We start from the raw sequence: 23,678 nt of genomic DNA, 5'->3' as shown, positions 1-23,678 counted from the left end.
AGGGCATCAATGACCACAGTTAGAAGTAAGAATCGCAGCTGCAGGTAAGCCAATTGTTTTCACTTCTTTGTGCATCACACTGATGGGTACAAATTAGCAAGTTGTTCTGCCTGGAAGTGGGTACAGGTGCTTCACAAAACAGGGAACTGAGGACTAGAGATGGGCACGAACTACACAAAATGTGGTTTTGTTTATGGGCTAACAGCCCTCCGCCCGTTGTTCAGAGCAGAAAAAGGCAAGCAAACGATCAAGGCTTTAAAAAGTAACATCCCTATGGAAAATCTCCTAAAAAGTTTTATTTATTTATTTACATTATTTATGATATGTTTCTCACTGGGATTCAAGGTATAGTGAAACAAATGGAGGGGGGGATTCTCTCTCTCCATGAAGCCTATGAACCCAGTTGGCTTGTATATACAAGCCTAACTGGGTTCATGAGGTTTGTGTCCAAAACAGTTGAACCACAGGGGCAGCCTGTTTCGCCTAGCTTGGCTGTTTAAAGTGGCTTTCTAAGGCTGCCAGCCCCAGGCTTGGAGCCATTTAAACCAAACAGTTGAGATGTTTTTTTGTGTGAAGAAATCAGGGATTTAAACCCCCGTTTTCTGCTTTTTTTGTGAACCGCCATAAACTACATCAAAATTTGTGAAAATTTGTGGCAGTTCTTCAGTTCACAAAACACACCAGCCGAAATTCATGACAAACTTATTTTATCAGCCAGCTTTAGCCCATTCCTACTGAGGACTACTTTGCCAAAGAATGTGTCTATTCTGTCCCTGATATCTACAGTACAGTGCCTCACAAAGGCTGAAATTGGGAACCAGGTGGCTGCTCACATATCTGGAAACAAGATCCTTCTCCTGAAGGTGGAGGATGTAACAACAGTCCTTGTGGAATGAGCTTGAATTTTCTGTGAAAACAGCTTTTGAACTGACACAGAAAAACCAACAGTCTAAGAAACCTAGTTGCTGAAAGTTTGTAAGGAGACTGCCCTCTGTTTAGGAGCCAAGTAGAATACAAATCCTCAGGGGTTGTTTTGCAGAAAAATAGGTGGTGGAGCTCATTAGCATATGCTGCCCCCTCACCAGCCAAAAGCAATCTGATGCAAGAAAGGAGAACCCCTTGGCGAGCGAGGCCTGCTTAAGCTGGCTAGAGATCCAGCCAGCCCAAGCAGGTCTCGCTCACCTGGGGCTCTCCTTGGTCACCCTTCCCCACACAGTTAAAAGGCCAGCAAGTCACCCGCTGCCCAAAATCACATAAGAAGTGGAGAAAGGGTGGCATGGGCTTCTCCAGGGGTTAATGAGGGCTGCTGGGGGTGTGGCAAAGCTCCTGGTGGCTGGCTGGCTGCCCACTCTCCTAATCTAGGGATTGTTATGCAGCTGCACCTATTAGTCAATGGACAAAGTAGGTGGGGAAGAAGAGGGGGAACCCTCAGAAAGGTTCAAGAGCTGTGCTCCTGTGAGCTCCTTCTGAATTCAAGGCCTGGGAATCCTATAGATATAAAAGGAAAGCTGTCTTGATGATGACACACCACCCCTTCCATTGGCTGAGCTGCATGTTGCTCGGTCTCCATGGAGAGCAACCCCACCTCCCAGTTCCAGGGCAGACAAGGACAGACAAGGATTGGGCCACTGGGGAAGTTGCCTTCCTATTCTACCAGCTCCTCCATTTTCTCTCAGTGACTGTTGCTAGGCAACCATAGTATTTCAAGCTTGATTCTGTCAGTAAAAGGAAGTAGTGGGGGATGCGTTTTCCAGGGCTATTTTGGCCTTTGAGGGAAAAATCATTGGGGAAACTCCCAACTAGGGTTTCCAGTTCCAAGTTGGGAAATTCCTGGAGATTTTCTGGCAGGGTCTAATGCTGTCAGAGTTTGGGGAGGGGAGAGGCCCCAGTTGAATTTGGATTTGGTTCTATCTATATAAAAACTCAAAGCCTGTCTGACGTCCAAACAATGCCACTCTTTTTCCTTCTTGTGCTGGGGATTGGGACAAAAGAAAGGAAGAACTAATTCCTGGACCCTGTGAAGAACTGAATTTACTTTTGGAACAAAAGTAGGGTCCAGTCTGAGGATTACTCTATCTGTATGAAAAATACGCAACTCTTTATCTACTGACAGAGCTTGTAACTTCAACACTCTCTGAGCTGAGGGGATTTCCACTAAAAATAACGTTTTGAGTGTGAAGTCTTTTAAACTGCATGTGGCCATGGATTCAAAAGGAGGATGACATAATGCCTTCAGCACTGTATTCAGCCTCCAAGTTGGAAACCGTGCACAACTGGAGGGTGCAACAGGTCCCTCTCAAAAATCTTTTATCATGTAGATGCAATGTCAGCGAACCCCTTTTCCTAGCCCCCCAAACAGCTGAGATGACCGCCACCTGTCTATGTAATGTATTAGTGGACAACCCTTTATCCAGTCCATCCTGTAGAAAAAGGAGCAGCTTCCGAACTGGCAACTTCAAGGGATCCCAACCCCTTTCCAAACACCAGGAGGAAAAAACCTGCAAATCTGAGGAACTTTCTGTAACACTGCCGGATGGGAATATGTAAATATGCCTCTGATAGATTGATGGATGTTAAGTACTCCTGTTCCTGGATCGCTAGCAGAATGGAACATAACATCTCCATACGAAACTTTCTGGTTATCACAAAGTTGTTCAGCCAATTCAAGTCTAAAATTGCTCGCACATTGCCATTCTTTTTCAGTACCAGGAGCAGAATCGAGTATACCCTGTGACCGGCACAGACTCTATGGCTTGTATGTCCAGCAAGTGTTGAATGGCAGACATCATCAACCGGTGCATGTGTGCCTCTCGCTTCCTCGGAACTGTACGAAATCTCCAAGGTAGGAAGGAGTTCAGTTCCAGGGCATAACCCTTGGTCACTGTGTTGATTACCCACTGGTTGGTCACAGAGTTTCCACTGATTTGTAAAACACTGCAGACATCCCCTGATTAGAATCGAGTCTGGACTTCTGGTATAGTCATTGTGATCCTCCTTTTTTGGAGTCACTTTTATTTTGCTTGTCCATTCTTTCGAAGAATGGCTTGGACTCCTGATTACAGGACTGCCATTTTACTTTGAAGGATTGAAAGTCGGAGGAATGGGAAAATTTCTTTGAGTCACAAAAGAATTGAAATTGTTTTCTGGTTTTGAATGCCTTCCTTTTAGAAGGTAACACCTTCTTATCTTTTCCTTCAATCAGGAAACGCTCCAGGCTGTCACCGAACAAATATGTGTCTTTGAAGGGTTCAGCCACCACTTTGGCCTGTTTTGCTGCATTAGCATCCCAGCTCCTAAGCCATACATTCCTACGAACCCCTATGCTGAAAGCCATAGTCCTAGGGATAACTATAAGGCATCCAAGGTAGCATCTGCAATAAAAACAGTGGCTAAAGCAATTTTCTTAAGTTCATCCTTAAATTCTTTTGAAATGCCACTGTCTGCCGACACCAAGTTGGATGCCCAGCAGTGCACTGCCTGGCCAAATAAAGATCCGGTGGTAGGTGTCCGGACTGACCAAGCTGAGGCTTCGAAAACCTTATATAACACCTGCTCCATCTGCCAATCGCAGGCATCTTTTGGTAATCCACGGGCATCCATTGGAAGCACTGAGCTGGAAAGTAAGCTGTTTACTGGGTAATCTACAACTGGCAACTTTAACCTTTTTGTCGCCTCTGGAATTAGCCCATATAGTTTAGAAAAAAAATGTGGGTTAGATTTTGGCTTATCCAGGTGCTCCCATTCAGCTTTGATAATACTGAAGAATGGGACTGGAAGAGGAAATCCTGTTTGAGAGACCCCCACTTTGGGCATCATCTTCCCAGACCCTGAAGGAAAATCTGGATCTAACTCAGCATTTTCTTTAAGTGTAGCAGCAAAATCAAGTTCTCTAAGCACCTTGTGTAGGAGTTTAGAATAATATTCCAGAGGAAAATTCTAGATTGTACTGTAACAGGATGGATAAAAATCAATGATTATTTTTAAAAAATCGGATTTTAAAATTTAAATTGGATTTTTTATTTAAATTACATTTTTTATTTAAATTGGATTTTTTAAATAAAATGCTTTTTGAGGAAACTATATTATCATCCAAATGTTATTCCATCATGAAATAGGGATTAGTTTTTAATTATGAAGCATAAGGCTGTATATTCATGCAATGTTTAAATTTTTTGGTAATAAATTCTATTAATCCATTCACAATGTCATGCTCTTCCAGAGGTTTCTATAAAATTACTGGGCAGTTTCTCTGTCTACAAGATATTATCACAGAATACAGATGCTTGGTTTTGCAGTTCTCAAAACTGTAATTTGCGTCTGCAGAGATCACATGCCTCTTCTACACAGCAAAAATGTTATAAAATGAACAGAGTTGAGAAAAAGACCTTAATCTCATTGTTCTACAAACCTATGTACACAGAATCAACCCCTTAAGTGCTAAGTTTCAAGAAGTTCAATGAATATAAAAAGACTGCTTGGAGTGGAATAGATTTGCACAAGAAGAAACTTAAGTGTGAGGAGGGAGGGGCAAGCAGTAAAAATGGAAGTGAAACTTTTTGAGCAGAATATTCCATAAGACTTTGGATCTTTTGTGTGTATAACCCAAGGTTTATCACATTATTCTTTCCCTGGAGGAGAAAATCTATAACAACAGCAGGCCATAAAAGAGATCCAGTTTGGGAATATTTTAAGGAAGTTCCTCTACCTATCAGTAAGGCAGGCATGCATGCAAAATGCAAACACTGTAACAAAGAAATGCAAGGCCCGGTGGCCCGAATGAGGCAACATCATGAGAAGTGCTATGATGAAGATAACAACAGAAACATGTTTGAACAGGCAGGATCTTCAGGTTGGTAAACATTTTTATTTAATCATATTTCTTAAAGAGTGCCTTGAACTGTCATGTTTGAGCAAAATTATATTTCTTATTACTGCACGTTACTGTCATTTTGATACAGTTATGAAGAAAAGCAAATATTCCTTTTTGGGCAGTGCTGCATGGCAATGAATACAATAAACAGAAATGGTATAAATAATAAAATAACAGCATTGATTTTTTTGTTTTGTTTAGGGGAATTCATCATCAGCACTAAGGATTCTGGAAACTATCTACCTTCAAGATCACCTACTCCTGTTCTACACTCTCAGAGTTATCTATCCAGGATAGTGTTTCAGTTGCACCATATACATCATCATCAGACACCCGCAGTATATCACCTAAAAGAAAGAAAAAACCCTTCCCTCCTGGAACCACCATAGATAAGTTTTTGATAAAAACCACCAGATTAGAAAAAGAGTTAACTGATGAAAAAACTGCCCACTTTGTTTATGCAACAAACTCTTCTTTCCGTCTGGCTGAGAACCCACACTTCATTAAAATGGTTCAATCACTGAGACCAGGATACAGTCCACCCAGTAGAGCAGATATTGCAGGGAAACTGCTGGATAAAATATATGATAGAGAAATGGAGCAATGTGCAATGGCTCTGGAGGGTAAAACTGTTAACCTAAGTCTTGATGAGTGGAGTAATGTCCGCAATGATCCAGTTGTATGTGCTTAGAATCATAGAGTTGGAAGGAACCTCTAGGGTCATCTAATTCAACCCCCTGCAAAATGCAGGAAACTCACAAACACCTCCCCCTAAATTCACAGGATCTTCATTGCTGTCAGATGGCCATCTAGCCTCTGTTTAAAAACCTCCAAGGAAGGAAGAAGAAGAAGAAGATATTGGATTTATATCCCGCCCTCCACTCCGAAGAGTCTCAGAGTGGCTCTCAATCTCCTTTACCTTCCTCCCCCATAACAAACACCCTGTGAGGTGGGTGGGGCTGGAAAAGGCTCTCACAGCAGCTGCCCTTTCAAGGACAACCTCTGCCAGAGCTATGGCTGACCCAAGGCCATGCTAGCAGGTGCAAGTGGAGGAGTGGGGAATCAAACCCGGTTCTCCCAGATAAGAGTCCACACACTTAACCACTACACCAAACTGGCTCTCCCAAGGGAGCCTGTTCCACTGAAGTTCTTCCTCATGTTGAGCCAGAAACTCTTTTGATTTAATTTCAACCCACTGATTCTGGTCCTACCTTCTGGGGCAACAGAAAGCAATTCCACACCATCCTCTATATGACAGTCCTTCAAGTACTTGGTGATCATACCACCTCTCAGCCGCCTCCTCTCCAGGCTAAAGATCCCCAGCTCCTTCAGCCTTTCCTCATAGGACTTGGTCTCCAGAACCCTCACCATCTTTGTCGCCCTCCTCTGGGCCCGTTTCAGCTTGTCTATATCCTTCTTAAAATGTGGTGTCCAAAACTGAACACAATACTCCAGGTGAGGTCTTACCAAAGCAGAGTAAAGTGATACCATCACATCACATGATCTGGACACTATACTTCTGTTGATACAGCCCAAAATTGCATTTGCCTTTTTAGCCACCGCATCACACTGTTAACTCATGTTCAGCATATGATCCACTAAGACCCCTAGATCCTTTTCACACATACTACTGCTAAGACAAGTCTCCCCCATCCTATAACCATGCATTGGATTTTTCCTACCTAAATGCAAAACTTTACATTTCTCCCTGTTAAAATTCATTTTATTAATTGTGACTATTAAGGTTATACCAACAAAAATGAGTCTTTATGTCGAAAACTATTATTTAAATCACGTCACTGACTAGTGATTTAAATCAAACCCATACTGTTGTAGTCATGACTTCCTCTTCCTCAGATAACTCTCCTTCCTCCTTATCTGAGGATTCATTGGAGGAACTGGAGTCATCCTCCTCATGAGTTCTAACATCAAGAGAATCCAGGTTTGCACCCAGTCTGGCTTGCTTTGGATCTGTAACTGCCAGGGAAAATTCTGCATCAGCTTTTCTCTTCCTGGCTTGTGAGAGGAAGGGGTTGTGCCTTGAGGGGTTGCTACTTCCTTCAACAGTTCTCTTTTCAGCCAATGCAACAAATTATGCATTGCATCCTCCCCAGCCAAGTCAAGAACAGATTCTGTTGCATCTTGGTCAGGGGTAGAGCCTGAGAACCTGGGAAGTGCACTGTCACTGGCAGAGCTTGCCTTGCTACTGGAATGCCCCAGCTCATCAGTCATCTTGAGAATGCTGAGGGCTGCAATAAAAATGAAAGTAAAAGGACTAACAGTGAGGAGTTCTCCTAACATGGTGTCCACATTCTAACTTTCTGGGGCTCTGAGTTTCTCAATCATGCATTTGCTTTGCAATCACCCAGTCAAAGCTGTTCCTGCTGTTTGTATCCTTCTCCAGCTCCTCAGAGGAACTCCCCCCCATCCCGAAAGAGAAGGGGGGGGGAAGAGACACTATGACTCCCAGCCCCCAATTGCAAATATTTTGCAAGTCTAAGAAGTGAACTAGAGGCTTGCATAACAAATGGTGAGGTCCCCCCCCCCCGGAGGGAACCATCCCGATGAATAAGATCTGCCGTCACAGCTCCAACACCCCAGTGTTTACCCACGTCTCCTCGCGAGTAGCATCTGATTGTTCTGGGTTCCTGGTCTCTGCTAGACGCCTTTTCAGCGCTGCATGGGACCGTGGCTGGACTCCAGCACTGTTCCTGCCAGACCCAGGATGGCACAGGAGGCCCTTTCTCTATCCGGGCTCTCCGTGGGAGTCCACAGTCATGCCGCTGTTGTTGGCTGACCCCTACGCCAGTGGATGCAATAGTGCACTCTGGCCACTGCTGCTGTGGTTCACAAGAAAAACACTTTGCTGAGTGCTCCCTTTCTCTTCTCAGCTGTTAATGTAAGGTGGTCCCTCGATCTCTGCACTCTCAGCACGTCGAACACATCCTGCTTTGACAACAGGGCTGGCAAGACTAAGGAGTTCCGAGGGAGAGGCCACTCCGGCTGCCTGGATCGATTGAAGAACCGACCCTGTTTCTGGAGGAGGAGCCTACTCCCAGAAGTCCTGGACCATCCCACTCCCAGGAACCACCGGAGAATGGTTGTAATAATGATCTAAATAGTCGTAAGAGTTGATGTTAAGAGGCAATAGCAGCAGAAGGCTGTTGCGGTCTTATCCAGCCTGTAGGCTTCCTAGAAGCATGACATTGGTCCCTGTGCATAACAGAATATGAAAGCCAGTGATGTGTAGTGGCTGGATTAGAACCAAAAAGATCTGTATTTAAGTCTTCTGTACCTCAACCATGAACCTCACGCAATACCTTTGGTCTTGAGGTATTACTCTTAGCCCAATCATCATCACAAATTGTTGTAAGGATAACAACAGGAAGAGAGATCCATTTGTGCTGTCTTGATCTCTCTGTCATGGGCGATGGCGACAACCATGCGGGACTCCACCTGAGTTGACGGCAGAGCCTGTAACCAGCCCCTCTAACGCTCCTGAAGCTGACAGCTTGCCACCGCCTGAGTCAGCATTCCCCACACCTGACCCAGCAGCAGTGGAAGAGGCACAGTTGCAAGCAGGAAGCCTGCCAGACTCAACCCCACGGGTAGCTCGGCTGAGGGAGTGACTCTACCAAGACTCAGCTACCCATTGGAGGGACACATGCCTACAATGAAGGTGGTCACTGAGTCCTGAGTTTTGATAGAAGCTTCGCTAGAGCCGAATTAGCCCCCCTGCTTGAAGCTGGGCTCCTCATGGAAGCAACAAGTTGCCTCCGTGCCAACTTGCATTCCTGATCGAACTCTCCGGCTTCCTGACTCTTGGCTCCAGACGTCCCTGCTCTCCGTCCTCCAACTCAGCTACCTGATTCGGCTTCGGTTAGAACTCCCTGGCTCAACCCCGGACTGGACTTGGACTTTACTCCCAACTGCACCCAGCCCATGACACTCTCCAGAAGGAGAGATAAAAAATGACTAGACAGATACGCTCTCAATATTACCTACCTCACAGATAATAGTGTAAGCACACAGGTCTTTCCATGCAATCAAAATCCTTGGAGCAATGCATGCAATATCACTCTCTTCTCCATGTAGGCACTGTAATGCCTGCATAGGAGTCCCAAAATACAGAGAAAAAGAAGAAGACTGCAGTTTTATACCCCGCCCTTCTCTCTGAATCAGAGACTCAGAGTGGTTTACAATCTCCTATATCTTCTTCTCCCACAACAAACACCCTGTGAGGTAGGAGGGGCTGAGAGGGCTGCCCTTTCAAGAACAACTCCTGCAATAGCTATGGCTAACTCAAGGCCATGTCAGCAGCTGTAAGTGGAGAAGTGAATCAAACCCAGTTCTCCCACACTTAACCACTACACCAAACTGGCTCTCGTGTTCATAAAAATAACAACTATAGCTTTTTCAATATTATTAAGTTGCAAACTGCAATATGAGGATAAACAACCACAACGATTAAACCAGAGAATCTACCACTGAGGTAGGATTGCTAAATCCAAACCCAATTAGAATCTGACAGCTCTATTTCTCAGTAATCTATTTAATTTCAGTTTCATATTATTTATACTTTTAGTACGTTGTCATTATAAATGTTTTAAAGCAACTAATTTTTAAAAGCTTCTGATAGATTACAGGAGCTGAAGAGCATAAATAGGCATAAAGATGAGGTGGGGAATGAACCTTATTATACTTTCATAATCCAGTAAAGGCAGTGATTTCCGGGTTTAAAGAGGAGGCCATGAATTAAATCAAGATGTGTTAAGGAAGAAAAGAAAATAGATCACCAATTGGCCTTTTAAATGATCTCCAGTTCATAAAATAAGATTTCAGAATTTTTTTTACTACATAATTATACTTCCTGATTTTGTAATTAGTGGAACTACATGTAATTACATAATAATTATGATAGTAATTACGTAATTAAGATGTATAATTATGTAGTAAAAAACATTATGGAAATAAAAACTATCAACTATAACCACAATACATCTACAAAAATTCTTACCCATTGCTTTAAAACTGTATTTTCCAACATTTTTTTGAAAAAAACCCCATTGATTAGTCTACTATATCGACTTCCTGATGGCAAAATAAAGAGAAAAACTTACAGATGATAAGATATTGAATTATCCTCTTAAGATTTAATTATACTAATTTATTAACAATCACATTAATATATTTTATATTCATGTTTACAAGTAAACCCACTGAAATCTCATTGAAACAAATGAGATAAAACTTAGGAAAACTTTGTTTTAAGACTTCAAAGTTTAATATGCCTTAAATATTAAAGACAGGTTGCTTACCTGTAACTGTAGATCTTCGAGTGGTCATCTGTGCATTCACACTCATGGGATAGAGCGCCTGCGCCAATCCCCGAATCGGTACCTAAAAAGCCCGGGATTTTTTCGCGCTCGGCACCAACGGGCATGCGCAGGTGTCCTGGTGCGCATGCTCACTGGCGCCAGTGCGAGGATCCCACCAGTTCCTTCCTGACTGCTGGAAGCCCCTACTGGAGGGAGACCGTCAGCAGTGGGAAAGGAGGGCAGGTAGTGTGAATGCACAGATGACCACTCGAAGATCTACAGTTACAGGTAAGCAATGTGTCTATCTTCTTCGTGGTCCGACGACCCGTGGCATCCAAGGAGGGCCGGTCGGTGTCGACAGGTTTCGATGTCGACGGCTCCTCGGGATTGATCTGCTCCGCGGCCATCTTGCGAGGAGAAAGGGCTTGCTCCATTAGCGCCGCCGCGAGCCTCGCCGCACGGTTTTTCCTGGTTTGTTTGAAAAACTTGGCGCAGTGCCCACAAGCGTCCGGCTTATGCCCTTCCCCAAGGCACAGCAGACAGAGGGAATGTCCATCGGGTGGTGCGATTTTACTGCCGCACTTTGCACACCGGCGAAAAACCCCCCACCGCCTTTCCATAAGCAAGGAAAGAACGAGGCGGGAAAAAACCGCGAGGAGGGGGAAACCCCCGACAAGGGGAGAAATCCACCTCGCAGTACAAAATACCTAACTATACTATCTAACACTAACTAAGAACTATAACTACACTAACTAACTACAGCTAACAATAAGAGAAACAAAGTTCACCGACCATATCAACAAAGATTGACTGATCAGCGCGGCGGTCAGAAGAGAACTGGTGGGATGTCCACTTCCCGACTCAGTGGGCATGTGCAGTAGGGAGTCTGGGCATGCGCACTGCGATGGGAGGCGCGGAAATCCGCAGCTTTGAAGTTTACTGATCGTGATCGGCGCAGGCGCCTTCTCCCATTGGTGTGATGCACAGAGACCACGAAGAAGATCCAGAAGAAACAGCTTGCAGCACTGCAGCTCCCAGACGAATCCTCTGTTGAGCATGCACGTCCAGCATGTAGTGCTTCATAAAGGCATGCGGAGAGGACCAGGTGGCAGCCTTGCAAACGTCCGTAGGGAAACGCCTTTTAGGAACGCCACCGACGTCGCCATCGTTCTTGTAGAGTGTCTGCGAATAGGCCCAGGTAACAGCTTCTTAGCCAACAAATAACACAGTTTAATAGTCTCAGTGAGCCATTTTGAAAGCCACTGAGACGAGATTCTGGAACCTAACTTAGGAGCAGCATAAGAAACAAAAAGACGCTGGTCCTTACGAAAACTCTTGGAGCGACTCAAATAAAACAATAAGGCACGCTTGACATCTAAAGCATGCAACCTACGTTCCTCATCCGAGAAAGATGTAGAATAAAACGTGGGCAACCAAACTTCTAAGTTAAGGTGCAACTGAGAAACCACCTTGGGGAGAAAGGAAATATCAGGAGCTTAGGACACTCCAGACTCCTGAAAAGCTAAATATGGGTACTCACAACGCATAGCCGTGAGCTCCCCTGCACGGCGTGCTGATGTGATGACTACCAAAAAAGTAGTCTTCCAAGATAGGAGCTGTAACGAGCATGTGGCCATCGGCTCAAAAGGACGCCGAGTCAGCCTGTCCAACACTAGAGTCAAATCCCACAACTGTGGGGGTGATCTCGAAGGAGGATGAAGCCTAAGCAAACCCTTCAAAAATCTCTTAGAATGAGGGTGTGCAAAAACTGAATGCCCCTCCACTGGTTCATGGAATGCAGATATTGCCGCCAGATAAACTTTAATGGAGGAAAAAACAAGGCCAGCATCCATCAGAGATAACAAAAACTCAAAAATAACCGGCAGTCCCACCCTCTGGGGCAAAACTGTAGGACCAACTAAAAACTGAAGAAATTTCCGCTACTTCCTATCATAAGAAGCGCGGGTAGACAGCTTCCTGCTATTCAGGAAAACGTGTTGAACTCTGCTGGAGAACTCACAGGGTCGATGAACAACGCTGTCAGCTTCAGGTGGGGCACATGATGGAATACATGACCGTCCTGAGCTGACAGAAGATCCAGTTCCGCCAGAAACTGGTAGAAGACCCCCCTCGCCAGTGGGAGCAAGATCGGGAACCAGTTCTGCCGAGGCCACCATGGAGTCACCAGGATGCAGCATGGTCTCTCTCTTGTGATCTTATTGACCACCCTTGTCAATAATGGCAGAGGTGGGAACAGATATAGGAACTGACCTTTCTACGGGAACAGCAGACTGCCTCCCAACGACTCTGGATTCGAGCCCCATCTGGAGCAGAACAGAGGACACTTCTGGTTCTTGGCTCTGGCAAAGACGTCCACCTGAGGATACCCCCAGAGCTGAAACATGGGTTGAAGGAAGTGCCACTGTATCTCCCACTCATGTGGGGAAGCCGCACCCCTGCTGAGGGAGTCTGCTTGCAGGTTGAGCACCCCTGGGAGATGCGCAGCCTTCACGTAGATGTTGTGGTCCAGGCACTCCGACCACAGTTCCAGTGCCAGCGCAAAGAGCCATCGAGAAACTGTCCCTCCCTGTCTGTTGATGTAACACAGGGCAGTGGTATTGTCCGTAAGCAGAGCAACAACCTTCTCCGCCACCATGGGGCGGAAGGATCGAAGAGCAAAATGAACTGCCAGCTGTTCCAGGTAATTTATATGGCAGTGAGTCAATTTCAAAGGCCAAGCCCCCCCCCACACACACACAGAGCGTCCATGTGGGCCCGCCAACCCCATAAAGACGCATCTGTTGTGATTGTCACTGTTGGTACAGGTAGGTGGAAGGGAGCTCCTTGACAAATGTCTGATTTCCACCACTGCAGTATTTGAAGTGTCACAGGTGGAATTACAAACCTCTTTCGAGGTGAGTCCCTTAACGGCCGAAACTGATGAAGAAACCAAAGTTGTAGGCCTCTCATCCTCAGCTTCCCAAAGAGCAGCACGCTTGTAGTCGCCGCTATCAGCCCCAGCATCCGCTGCAGCTGCTGCGCGGTGCCCCACTTTCGACTCTGCAGAAGTTCGACAAGGTTGATAATGTCCATCGCTCTCTGCTGAGGCAGGAAAGCGTGATGAAGGTTCGTATCCACCAAAGTCCCTATGAACTGAACTGTCCGTGATGGAGTAAGGTGTGATTTCTCCAAATTGACCTGCAGACCCAAGGTGTCGAGAAGACGAAGAGTGGTGCCAATATGGTTTGACAAACTCTCCTTTGACTCCGCCACAAGGAGCCAATCATCGATGTATGGAAAGACGACTATCCCTTGAAGCCAGAGGTGGGTAGCCACAATGCTCATCATCTTTGTGAACACCCGAGGTGCAGTGGACAGGCCGAACGGAAGAGCCTTGAACTGGAATTTTTGAGAACCTACTGCAAACCGAAGAAAACATCTGAACGCAGGATGGATGCTGACGTGGAAGTCTGCATTCTTGAGGTCCAGCGTTGCCATCCAATCCCCTTGGTTGATGAGGGGCAGAATTGTTTGCAGAGTGGACATTCTGAACTTCTGCTACAAAATGAATTTGTTCAGATTCCGAAGATCCATGATTGGTCTTAGACCCCCGTCCCACTTAGCTAGGGTGTCCACTGACCCTTCAGAAAGTCACTTTGTGGAACGCCCGCACTTGACTGGCATCTCGGTCCTGATCGACGATGTATCGGCCGATGTGACTGTCGGGACCGTGGCCTCTCCCATCGGTACCGATGGGCCCAATGCCATCTTTTGAGGACGAAGTGCCAACTCAACCAACACAGCCGAAAGCCTCGCCGCTTGATTCTTGCGAGTTTGTTTGGAAAAACTCAGGTAGTGCGAGCAAGAATCCACATAATGTCCTTCGCCCAAACAAAGGAGACAGAGGGAATGGCCATGGGGGGGGGGCGCAATCTTCTTCCCACAGGAGCGGCACCTCTTAAAAAAACCCCAACATCTTTCCATAGACGCCAAGGAAAAAATTCACCCAGGAAAGTCTCTGAGGGGGAAAAACGGGGGAAAACTGGGCCCTGAAGGGCAAGTCCAACAGTTTTTTTTTTACAACACTAAGTATAAAACAACTAACTAACTACACTAAGAAAATAACAAACGGGTTATATACAACAAGAAAGGCAATCCTAAGATTACTTTACTGACTGGGGATACAAAAGGAGATCCTCTCAGCGCAGCCGTCAGGAAGGAACCAGTGAGATCCTCGCGCTGGTGCCGGCAAACATGTGCACTGGGACGCCTGCGCATGCCCATTGGTGCCAAGCGCGAAAAAATCCTGGGCTTCTTAGGTACTGATTCGGGGATCGGCGCAGGAGCTCTATCCCATGAGTGTGAAGCACAGAGACCATGAAGAAGATCGTCAATATATCAAAAAATATAATGCATGTCTATAAAACATTAAAATAGGGCTCTTTTTAATGAGCAATGGTTCTACTATTCTATTTGTATTGCAGAAAGTTTTTCCCTGAAGGCTTTTAAAATGCTATGCTTTGTTGTTTAGGAAATTTATTTTACAGCTGCATCTTCAAACTTGGCTACATCTGCCTATTCCACATGGCTCTCAGATATCTAATGTGATCTAGAGTATATAGCATGTAGTCAGTTAACGGCAAACCCATGGGAAAAGATTCAATATCCAATTATTCCTCCCTAGAATGATGTAAGCCTGACCTGAATGGCCCAAGCTAACCTGATCTGTCTTATCTTGGAAGCTAAGCAGGGACAGCCCTGGTTAGTATTTGGATGGGAAACCACCAAAGAAATCTGCAGTTGCTACATGAGGCAAGCAATGGCAAACCACCTCTGTTTGTCTCTTTACTTGTAAACTCCATGGGGTCACCATAAGTTGGCTGCAACTTGAAAGCGCTCCCCACCCCAGGATGATGGCAAGTGAAAATATTCATAATGTTAATATGTGACAGGCTGTCTTCAAACTCACTTCAGTAATCAATTTGATGATCAAACTACTACAGAGGTATGGCCGTCAATCATAATGGAGTCTCTGATCTGCATGCAGAAGTTCCCAAGTTCAATTTATGGCATCTCCAGTTAAATAGACCAGGCAGTAGATGACGTGAAAGACATCTGCCCGAGACCCTGGAGAGCCGCTGCCAGTCTGAGTAGACCACACTGACCTCGATGGACCAATGGTCCGATCCAGTATAAGGCAGCTTCATGCATTTATCTTTTTAGAACACAAAAATTCTTATATTGCCCTACTAGTACTGAGTCTCCCTCAAGGATCACCGCCTTGATGTGCCAAGGGGCTTGTGTGGTTTGATGAGGCTGTGGGCTATACCATGGAGCGTAGCCAGGACAGACAGGTCACAGCGGAGAACTCAGTCAAAATGTGATCCACTGGAGAAGGAAATGGCAACCCACTCCAGTATCCTTGCCAAGAAAACCCCATGGACAGTAACAAAAGGCTAAAAGATATGGTGCTGGAAGATGAGCCCCTCAGGTCATAAGGTGCCCAATATGCTACTGGGGAAGAGTGGAGGGCAAGTACAAGTAACCATAGAAAGAGTGAAGCAGCTGGGTCAAAGCCAAAAGGACGTTCAGTTGTGGATGGGTCTGATGGTGAAAGGAAAGTCCGATGCTGCAAAGAACAACACTGCATTGGAACATGGAATGTAAGATCTATGGATCAAGGGAAGCTGGATGTGGTCAAACATGAGACGGCAAGACTGAACATTGACATCTTGGGAATCAGTGAACTAAAATGGACTGGAATGGGAGAATTTAACTCAGAGGATCACTACATCTATTACAGTGGGCAAGAGTCCCATAGAAGAAATGGTGTGGCCTTTATAGTTAACAAGAGAGTGAGGAAGGCAAGAATGGGATACAATCTCAATAATGACAGAATGATCTTGGTCCGTATCCAAGGCAAACCATTCAACATCACAGTAATCCAACTCTATGCTCCAACCACTGACACAGAAAAGGCTGAAGTTCTATGAAGATCTACAACACCTTCTAGAACTAACACCCCCAAAAAGATGGGGACTGGAATGCCGAAGTAGAAAGTAAAAAGGTAACTAGAACAATGGACAAGTTTGGTCTTGGAGAACAAAATGAAACTGGGCAAAGGCTAATAGAGTTTTGTTAAGAGAAACAAGATGGTCATAGCAAAAACCCTCTTCCAACAAACAGAAAAAGTACTGAGTGTCAGAACACTACATAATCACTTATGGAAATGTCCAATATTTTTAAATGTTGCTTTTCATTCTGAGGTTACTTTCCAGACACACATGTAGTATTCTGCACATACCTTTTCTGGATAACCATCACCTGCTAACACAGAAATCTGATGATCCATCTATTAGTAACTCTGAGAAATACTACCATTATGAATGGTATTTTTGTAAAGCTTTCTAACAACTCATCCATAAAATATTACTTTGTATTGATATTTGGCACACCAAGTTATGAACACAGAGAGGAAAAACAATGTTTAAATTATAGGATACAAACAAATATTCAAAGTTTGATTTTGTGTTTTGCATGTAGGTCATACAGCCTTACAGTTTCATTTTTCTAAATGCAATTTTAGTTTATTCATCCAGAAACTAAATCGACCATGTTTAGTATTTTTATGAAGGTGGGAGTGTAAAATGGTGCTATAACTGTGTAAAAGAATTTACTGAGCAGGCATTTAGTTTTGTTTTATGAACCAGAGTAGAAAAATGATGAATGTGATGTCTGAAATACACTACTTTGAAGATACAATGTTTTTAATATTCAACTTTGTACCAATCAATAAGATATCTCAGTTTAATTTAACCTTTCACTTATACTTTCAGCACTATTCTGATACCTTTAGCAATTTCATATTTCAAAGTCAGAAAGCTCCACATTAAAGGTATTCAGAAAAAAATGTCTTTTTCAGCTAGATTAGTAGAATTTTGTATGTGAAGGAACACAGAAGTACAAGACTCAGTCCGGCCCTCTCTGTCAGCAGACTTATTACAACCTTTTACTAAGAGCAAATCTAGTATTCCTTGTGATGGTTCTTTGTGACACTGCATGAAACTTTACTGTGCAAATTTTGGAGGGATAGTCAACCAAGATGATGGAGTTCTGTGCTACTTTAAAGATGAAAAAAATTATTGTAACATAAGCTGAAACTTATTTTATCAAATGCATTCCCTCAATGGGCACAACTTTGTTAATGTCAAATTTTTGGCCGCAGCTTCTAGAATCTGCAAAGATCATGTACAGAAGTGATATAGACAACTCCTTGTATTTTCCAGTTTTAATAAGACAAAAGCATTTCCCTTTTTGAATACTGTAGTTGTAAAGCTTCCATTTAATTATATTATTGTTAACAGCTGAGTATCCATTGTATATTATTCAACTGTGTTTTAACTTATTTGTGCTGATTATGTACCGAAATAAACTATTTTGGAATTCTGGACACAAGCAGGTGTGTATGTGTGTGTGTTTGAGGGGTTATTATAAAGAGAGGCCAGAATACCCAGCATTCCAAGAAGTGCGGTAATCTAATTGCAGAGTACAGATGAAACAAGATCCCGTCAAAAGAGCGGACATGGACCACTCCACTTTCTGATGAATCTTGAATGAGTGTTAACTATTTTTTTTCAATTACTTTGCTCCTGGATTCCATGCCTAAAACCTGCCTCTCATCCTTGGGTAGACATTACCACTAACAGACATCTCCTTTGACCTTGTGCCTTAGTCAAATTTCTGTACTCAAGTTAGACTAACCTCACAATTTTAAAGTCTGCAAGCTTCAGCCCTTGAACATTTCATACTATAGCAACTGCCTTTCTCCTCCAACCCCTGGAAGTATAAAAGAGAGCTGATTCTTGGGAGGAAGGAAACAAGTGCCTGACCAAGGAAAAACTGCTGTAATTAAAACTGGAGCTGCCCCCCCCCCCGGTACATTAGTTTTAATGTTAAATCTGTGTTAATTTGGGTTTAAATCTTTTTGTTGTTGTTTGTATGCATGTGTGTGTGTAGGGGGATATTGTAAGCTACTGGATCCACAACTGAGTGGAGAAAAAGCAGGATAAATTTATTAATTTATTTATTTGATTTCTATTCCGCCATCCCCTCTGAGGCAGGCTCAGGGTAGCTCACAAATTTTGAGGTCACACAGTTACATTGTGTGACCAAATAAAATAAAACAACAATAAAAACATAAAATATAAAAACGATTTCTAAAAACATCTACTTATACTGGTATCAAGGTTTCAGACAACATCTGAATGGTGGTTAGCCATTCTAAGAGCTCCAAGGATCACAATAACATAAAGAGATAGACCATTATTACTTTAAATAAAACAAATAATAAACTTAGGGGAAATGATTAGTGGGAAGGAAAAAAGAATCCTAGAATGGTTATCACTCTGATTACTTGGATGGAAAATACAAAATGCTTCTCCAAGTTTTGGTATTGTGTTTGAGCCAATGATTCTCATCCAACAAATAAAAGTCTTCAGAAGAAAATTCTCACTTAGTAGACAACAGTCTACAGATCTTTTTATCACAGTGAAAAAATACATTAACTGTTAGTTTGGTGACTTCTGAAAAGAGGCTCGTGCCAAAACATTTCTCATGAGTTGAATGAAGGGCTACAAGCATTAAGCCATTCTGTGGTGCCACACTGAGGAAGAGCCTCAGACCTGCAGTTTCTGCTACCACACAGAGTATCTGCCAGAAAAATGAAAATGAAACATTCTCCAGATAGTCCAGAAGCAAGGGTGATGGGAGCAGGGACATAAGGCTTTCCTGATTGGTGTTGCCAAGGTCTTATCATAGGAAGAAAGACTGGGCTAACAGAAAAGCCTGTGACTGAAGTCAGCCTGTTCTTATAGAATCCTAAAACAGAAAAGGCTTTCTGTATGTGTAACAGATTTTCCATTTTGAGGTCTATATTCTACTGCAAGGTTTGGTTAGGGGGATGTCTGGCAAAGGTGGTTGTGGGAATCACGTTCTGCACACCAATCAGTGGTCTACCAAGCAACTGTGATCCCAGGCAGGAGACACAGTCAATTCACACTGCATATTCCTGGAACCTGGGTTAGTGATAAAACTGATTTTTCTTAAGAACAGGCTTCTCTTGAGGTGCCCTCTGGGAATGAACATCTACTATGCTTTGCCCTATTGTCACTACCCTTTCCAACTACCACTTCAGAACTTTGCCCACACACTTCAGGCACAGCTAACTGGCAAATGTGGTTGTTGTTATACACTTCTCACATCTGCTCAGCTTTCTGTGGTTGGTGCAGGCACTGGAAAAGGGTCATGGTGCATAGGGAAATCTTTTAAAAAGCAATTGTTTGTAACTGGAAAATTATTATTTCCTACTGACAAATGGTATTCTGGATACTCGGAAATTCTGAATCTGAAGGGTCACGCCATCCCTGATAAGTATTCCAAGTCTAATCCAACTTTCCTCATACTTATTTATATTTATAGAAGTATTTGCATGCCACACTTTCAATCAGGCAGAATCCTCTAATTACTGTCCTCTGTCATCCACATGTGGATTGACCGAGTTCAGAAGTGGGACACAGATACAACATATTTCAAGGTATACCCAGATTAAACATCTTTGTGCCTTCTGAAGGTACTGAAAATTTATTTTAATCTCTGTAAAAAATTTTGGTTGCTGACATAATATACAGTAATGTATTGTAAGCCGCCCTGAGTCCGCTTGCGGAGAGGGCGGGATATAAATATAAAGTAATAAATAAATAAATAAATAAATAAATAAATAATGTTGACACCTCAATAAAACATGTCTATGATAAACACATGTAAAATGATTAAGCAAGCTCTGTAGTAAATAAAATCTCATAAAACCTCTTTCAGTTTGTACTGCGTATTGAGAGTCATTTTACTGTCATCTAATTTAACAAAGCCCTTTCCAGAAAAGGAAAGAGTAACATACGCAAAATCAGCAGCCTGACCTCTTAGAAATGAGTTTAAAATATCCTTTCCCCAAACACAGCTGCATCAACTGAGCAAAAGGTATACATACACTGGATTATTAGATATGCAGCTCCATTCTTATATAGGGAATTCCTTAAATTCATGAAGTCAAGTGACTTTGTGTATATGATGCTAGCAGAATGATGCGTATTAGAGTAGCACAACAGAGTAGGACGGCCTTTTATGATGCAAATTTCCACTTTAAGCTCAAAGGGTAATTACAGTGTTTTAACATACCTTTCTCTTGATCAGTAAGTTTTTCCATTGCATAGTCCACATCAAAAATGTACCGGTAAAAGCACAGCTGGGTGTATAGGGCCTTGTCAGAATACTGAAATGTAAAAGAACAAACTGAACACTGTTGAGAAAAAAAACATACCAAAAAAGCATGTACAGTTGCACATTTGCTGTGTTACTTATTGGATTTTAAATGGTTAATTATTAACTTTTACAAAAATTTCTTAGGAACCAACTTTGTACTTCAATATAATATAAACACATTTTTATAAAAAAATGGAGAAAAAAACCATCTCAAATAGTGGTTATCTGGTGTCTTGTATATTTTTTATTTGGATGTGTCCTTTGATTTTGTTCAAAATTATTAAGGTAAAAAACCATTACCAGCAGTTCAGTACAATAAACATTAAAATGTCCACATCAAAATTCTTTATGTGTTTTTATTGTTAAGGAAAGGAAAGGTCCCCTGTGCAAGCACTAGTAATTTCCGACTCTGGGGTGATGTTGCTTTCATGTTTTCACGACAGACTTTTTACAGGGTGGTTTGCCATTGCCTTCCCCAGTCATCTACACTTTCCCGCCAGCAAGCTGAGTACTCATTTTACCGACCTTGGAAGGACGGAAGTCTGAGTCAACCTCGAGCCGGCTACCTGAAAACCCAGCGACCACTGGGGATCAAACTCAGGTTGTGAGCAGGGCTTAGGACTGCAGTACAAGGTTCTTTTTATTGTTAAATACAACCACAATTTAAAATGACTTTAAGTACAAATCTGTCTAGTTCCACTAATGTACTATCATGTGATAGATCAAAACCATCATAAAGGAAACTTCATTTCCAAAACATATTTTTCCCAATATCACTTTACTACTATAGTCATCAAAACTGCTTCTAAGGGACACAGGAGCCATTAGGCCACACTCCCAGGAGCCATTAGGCCACACTCCCCCGATGTGGCCAATCCTGCTGGAGTTTACAGTAGGCCCTGTACTAAGAGCCCTGTGAGCTCTTGGAGGATTGGCTACAGTGAGGTCTTGGAGGAGTGGCCTAATATGCAAAGGAGTTCCTGCTAAAAAAAAAGCCCTGGGACTTCTTGAACTCTCTTGAGATTTTGTTCCTTATAGCCATCATGGTTGCTCTGGCAACATGCAACCAGAATGGTGCTGTAACTCACACAGGAAGCAATTTTTATGCAAGAGTTTAGGAACTGGCAGACTGCTGCCCTGATTTAAAGAAGCCTCAGGAATCAAGGGACATATTTCATCTCCGGAAAGAGGATGGGAAGTAGGTGGGTGATAAACAGATAGCTAGCCAATTGGTGGGTAGCAGGACAGGAACTGCTGTCCTCAAATCTATCTCCTGAGGCAGCCTCATTATGAAGCCAACCCTGGCTTCATAAGAAATCTTTAAGGGACTAGGCAATTATGAACTTAGTCATTCAACACTTTACAGATGTTTAGATATGCTATAGAGACATGAATATAACTCACCTGATCACATTTAACTAATAATATGCATTCAACATTATTATGGGTTTTTATAAACAATCCATAGCACTGTACCATGGGTTATTCTGTATTTGGAAATTTGCAATCTCACAGCTTAAAGTGGCTCAAAATTAGGTTACTTTACAAAGGCTTTCTTTCCTTTTATTTAAGTCTTTACAAAGGCTTATATTACTTTCTTTCCATCTATTGTAATATAGCCATTTCTACTGCAATATATACCTCGTGGTATACCATGAGGCTATATCACAATAGAAATGGATGCTTTAGTCATGTTTGAGTAATCGAAATGGTGCCTGTATATTAGAACAATTTATACTGTAGCATAAAATATGCAGAATTTCACATAATGTTGCTGGCCATTATTCACCTGCTTAAGAGTTCACTGAGGAAGATATATTGAAATGAGATTACTATCCAGAAATCTTGTGTGAACTTTGTGATTTTTGTGGACTTCATGGAATTGTGAACCACTTAACTGTGTATGAATTCTTAATTCTCTTGTATCAATTTAACTTGATTGTGATATGATGTTAGATATAGAAATTTGGTATAATACTGTATGTCCTGTATGATTGTGGCTGGTGGTTGTCTTTGTAGATAAACGAGACTTCTGGCAATGACTGCCATCCAAAATTCCAGGACTGGGTCAAAAGATACCAACCACCTACACACTCGATCCTCTATGGACAGTATAACCCAAGCCAGAACAATGGAACCAGCAAACCCCAGATCAATAAGCCATCCACAAACAAAACCTGTTTCATAAGAACTGAGCCTGATCTATTCATTAAATCATTTAAAGCCAGGCACCTGTTTAAAACAGCTAATGCCTTACCTCAGTCCAAACTGCTAGACAGCCTCTTTCCAACAGTTTCAAGTAAACTTTAAGAAGCAAAGATGATAAGATGGATATTTCTGAAACCTATTTAACAGGTTGGAGTTTAATCAATGCAATGTAGTGCTGCCAAATGCCAACCCACCCATGAAGCAAACTAGAAACACGTAATTGATGTTATTGAAAGTTGCTAAGAATTACAAGCTAATCAGCATTAACTTCTGCCAGTCTTCCTCCCAGTCAGGTCATTCAACAGAATGGTCAAGGACATTTCAGATCTAAAGCCCAGCTTTCATGGATCAAGATAATATAATCCAGAAGCCAAGCTAAATTTCCACCACATGTCTGATCATCTTCAATTCAAGACTGTTGTATTAGAGACAGGCAGTAATTATTCTAATTCATGGGAGAGTCTAATAATGTAAAAAGTGGTCTTAAAACTGCCTCCCTCATTAGGATAGGAATTAACTCCCTTCTCCTTTGCAAAACTGAGTTACTGAAGAATTATAAGAAAAAAGTTTGAACTTATGAATTAAATAACATGCATATTAATATTTATCTGTGTTTACTTCCCAGTCATGGCCTAGAGAGCTAGTTTGGTGTAGTAGTTAACTACACAGACAGTAATCTGGGAGAACTGGGTTTGATTCTCCACTTCTCCACATGGTGTGATCTTGGGTCAGCCACAATTTTTCTCAAAGCTATTCTCTCAAGAGCAGTTCTCAAAAGAGATCTCTCAGCCCCACCTGCCTCACAGGGTGTCCATTGTGGGAAGGGAAAGGGAAAGAAGATTGTAAACCACTCTGAGACTCTGAGTGAAGGGTGGGGTTTAAATCTAATCTGTTCTTCTTTAAGATGAACTCTGGTTTCCTCACATATTGAAAACACTTTTTGATAGCACACTGACATTGACTGCTCT

At 42.7% G+C, this 23,678-nt stretch overlaps 1 protein-coding gene across 1 annotated transcript in view; it reads right to left on the bottom strand.

Moving 5' to 3' along the window:
• POLA1 (DNA polymerase alpha 1, catalytic subunit) overlaps nucleotides 1-23,678 on the bottom strand; it is a 492,305-nt gene that overhangs the window by 69,731 nt on the left and 398,896 nt on the right. The window contains exon 36 of the mRNA XM_060234091.1: nucleotides 20,419-20,512. Coding sequence (XP_060090074.1) covers nucleotides 20,419-20,512 — 94 coding nt within the window. The remainder of the gene's footprint in view (nucleotides 1-20,418; nucleotides 20,513-23,678) is intronic.

This window comes from Heteronotia binoei, chromosome 3 (genome assembly GCF_032191835.1).
Source record: "Heteronotia binoei isolate CCM8104 ecotype False Entrance Well chromosome 3, APGP_CSIRO_Hbin_v1, whole genome shotgun sequence".
Classification (NCBI taxonomy): domain Eukaryota; kingdom Metazoa; phylum Chordata; class Lepidosauria; order Squamata; family Gekkonidae; genus Heteronotia; species Heteronotia binoei.
This window is presented reverse-complemented; position numbering and strand designations above follow the sequence as displayed.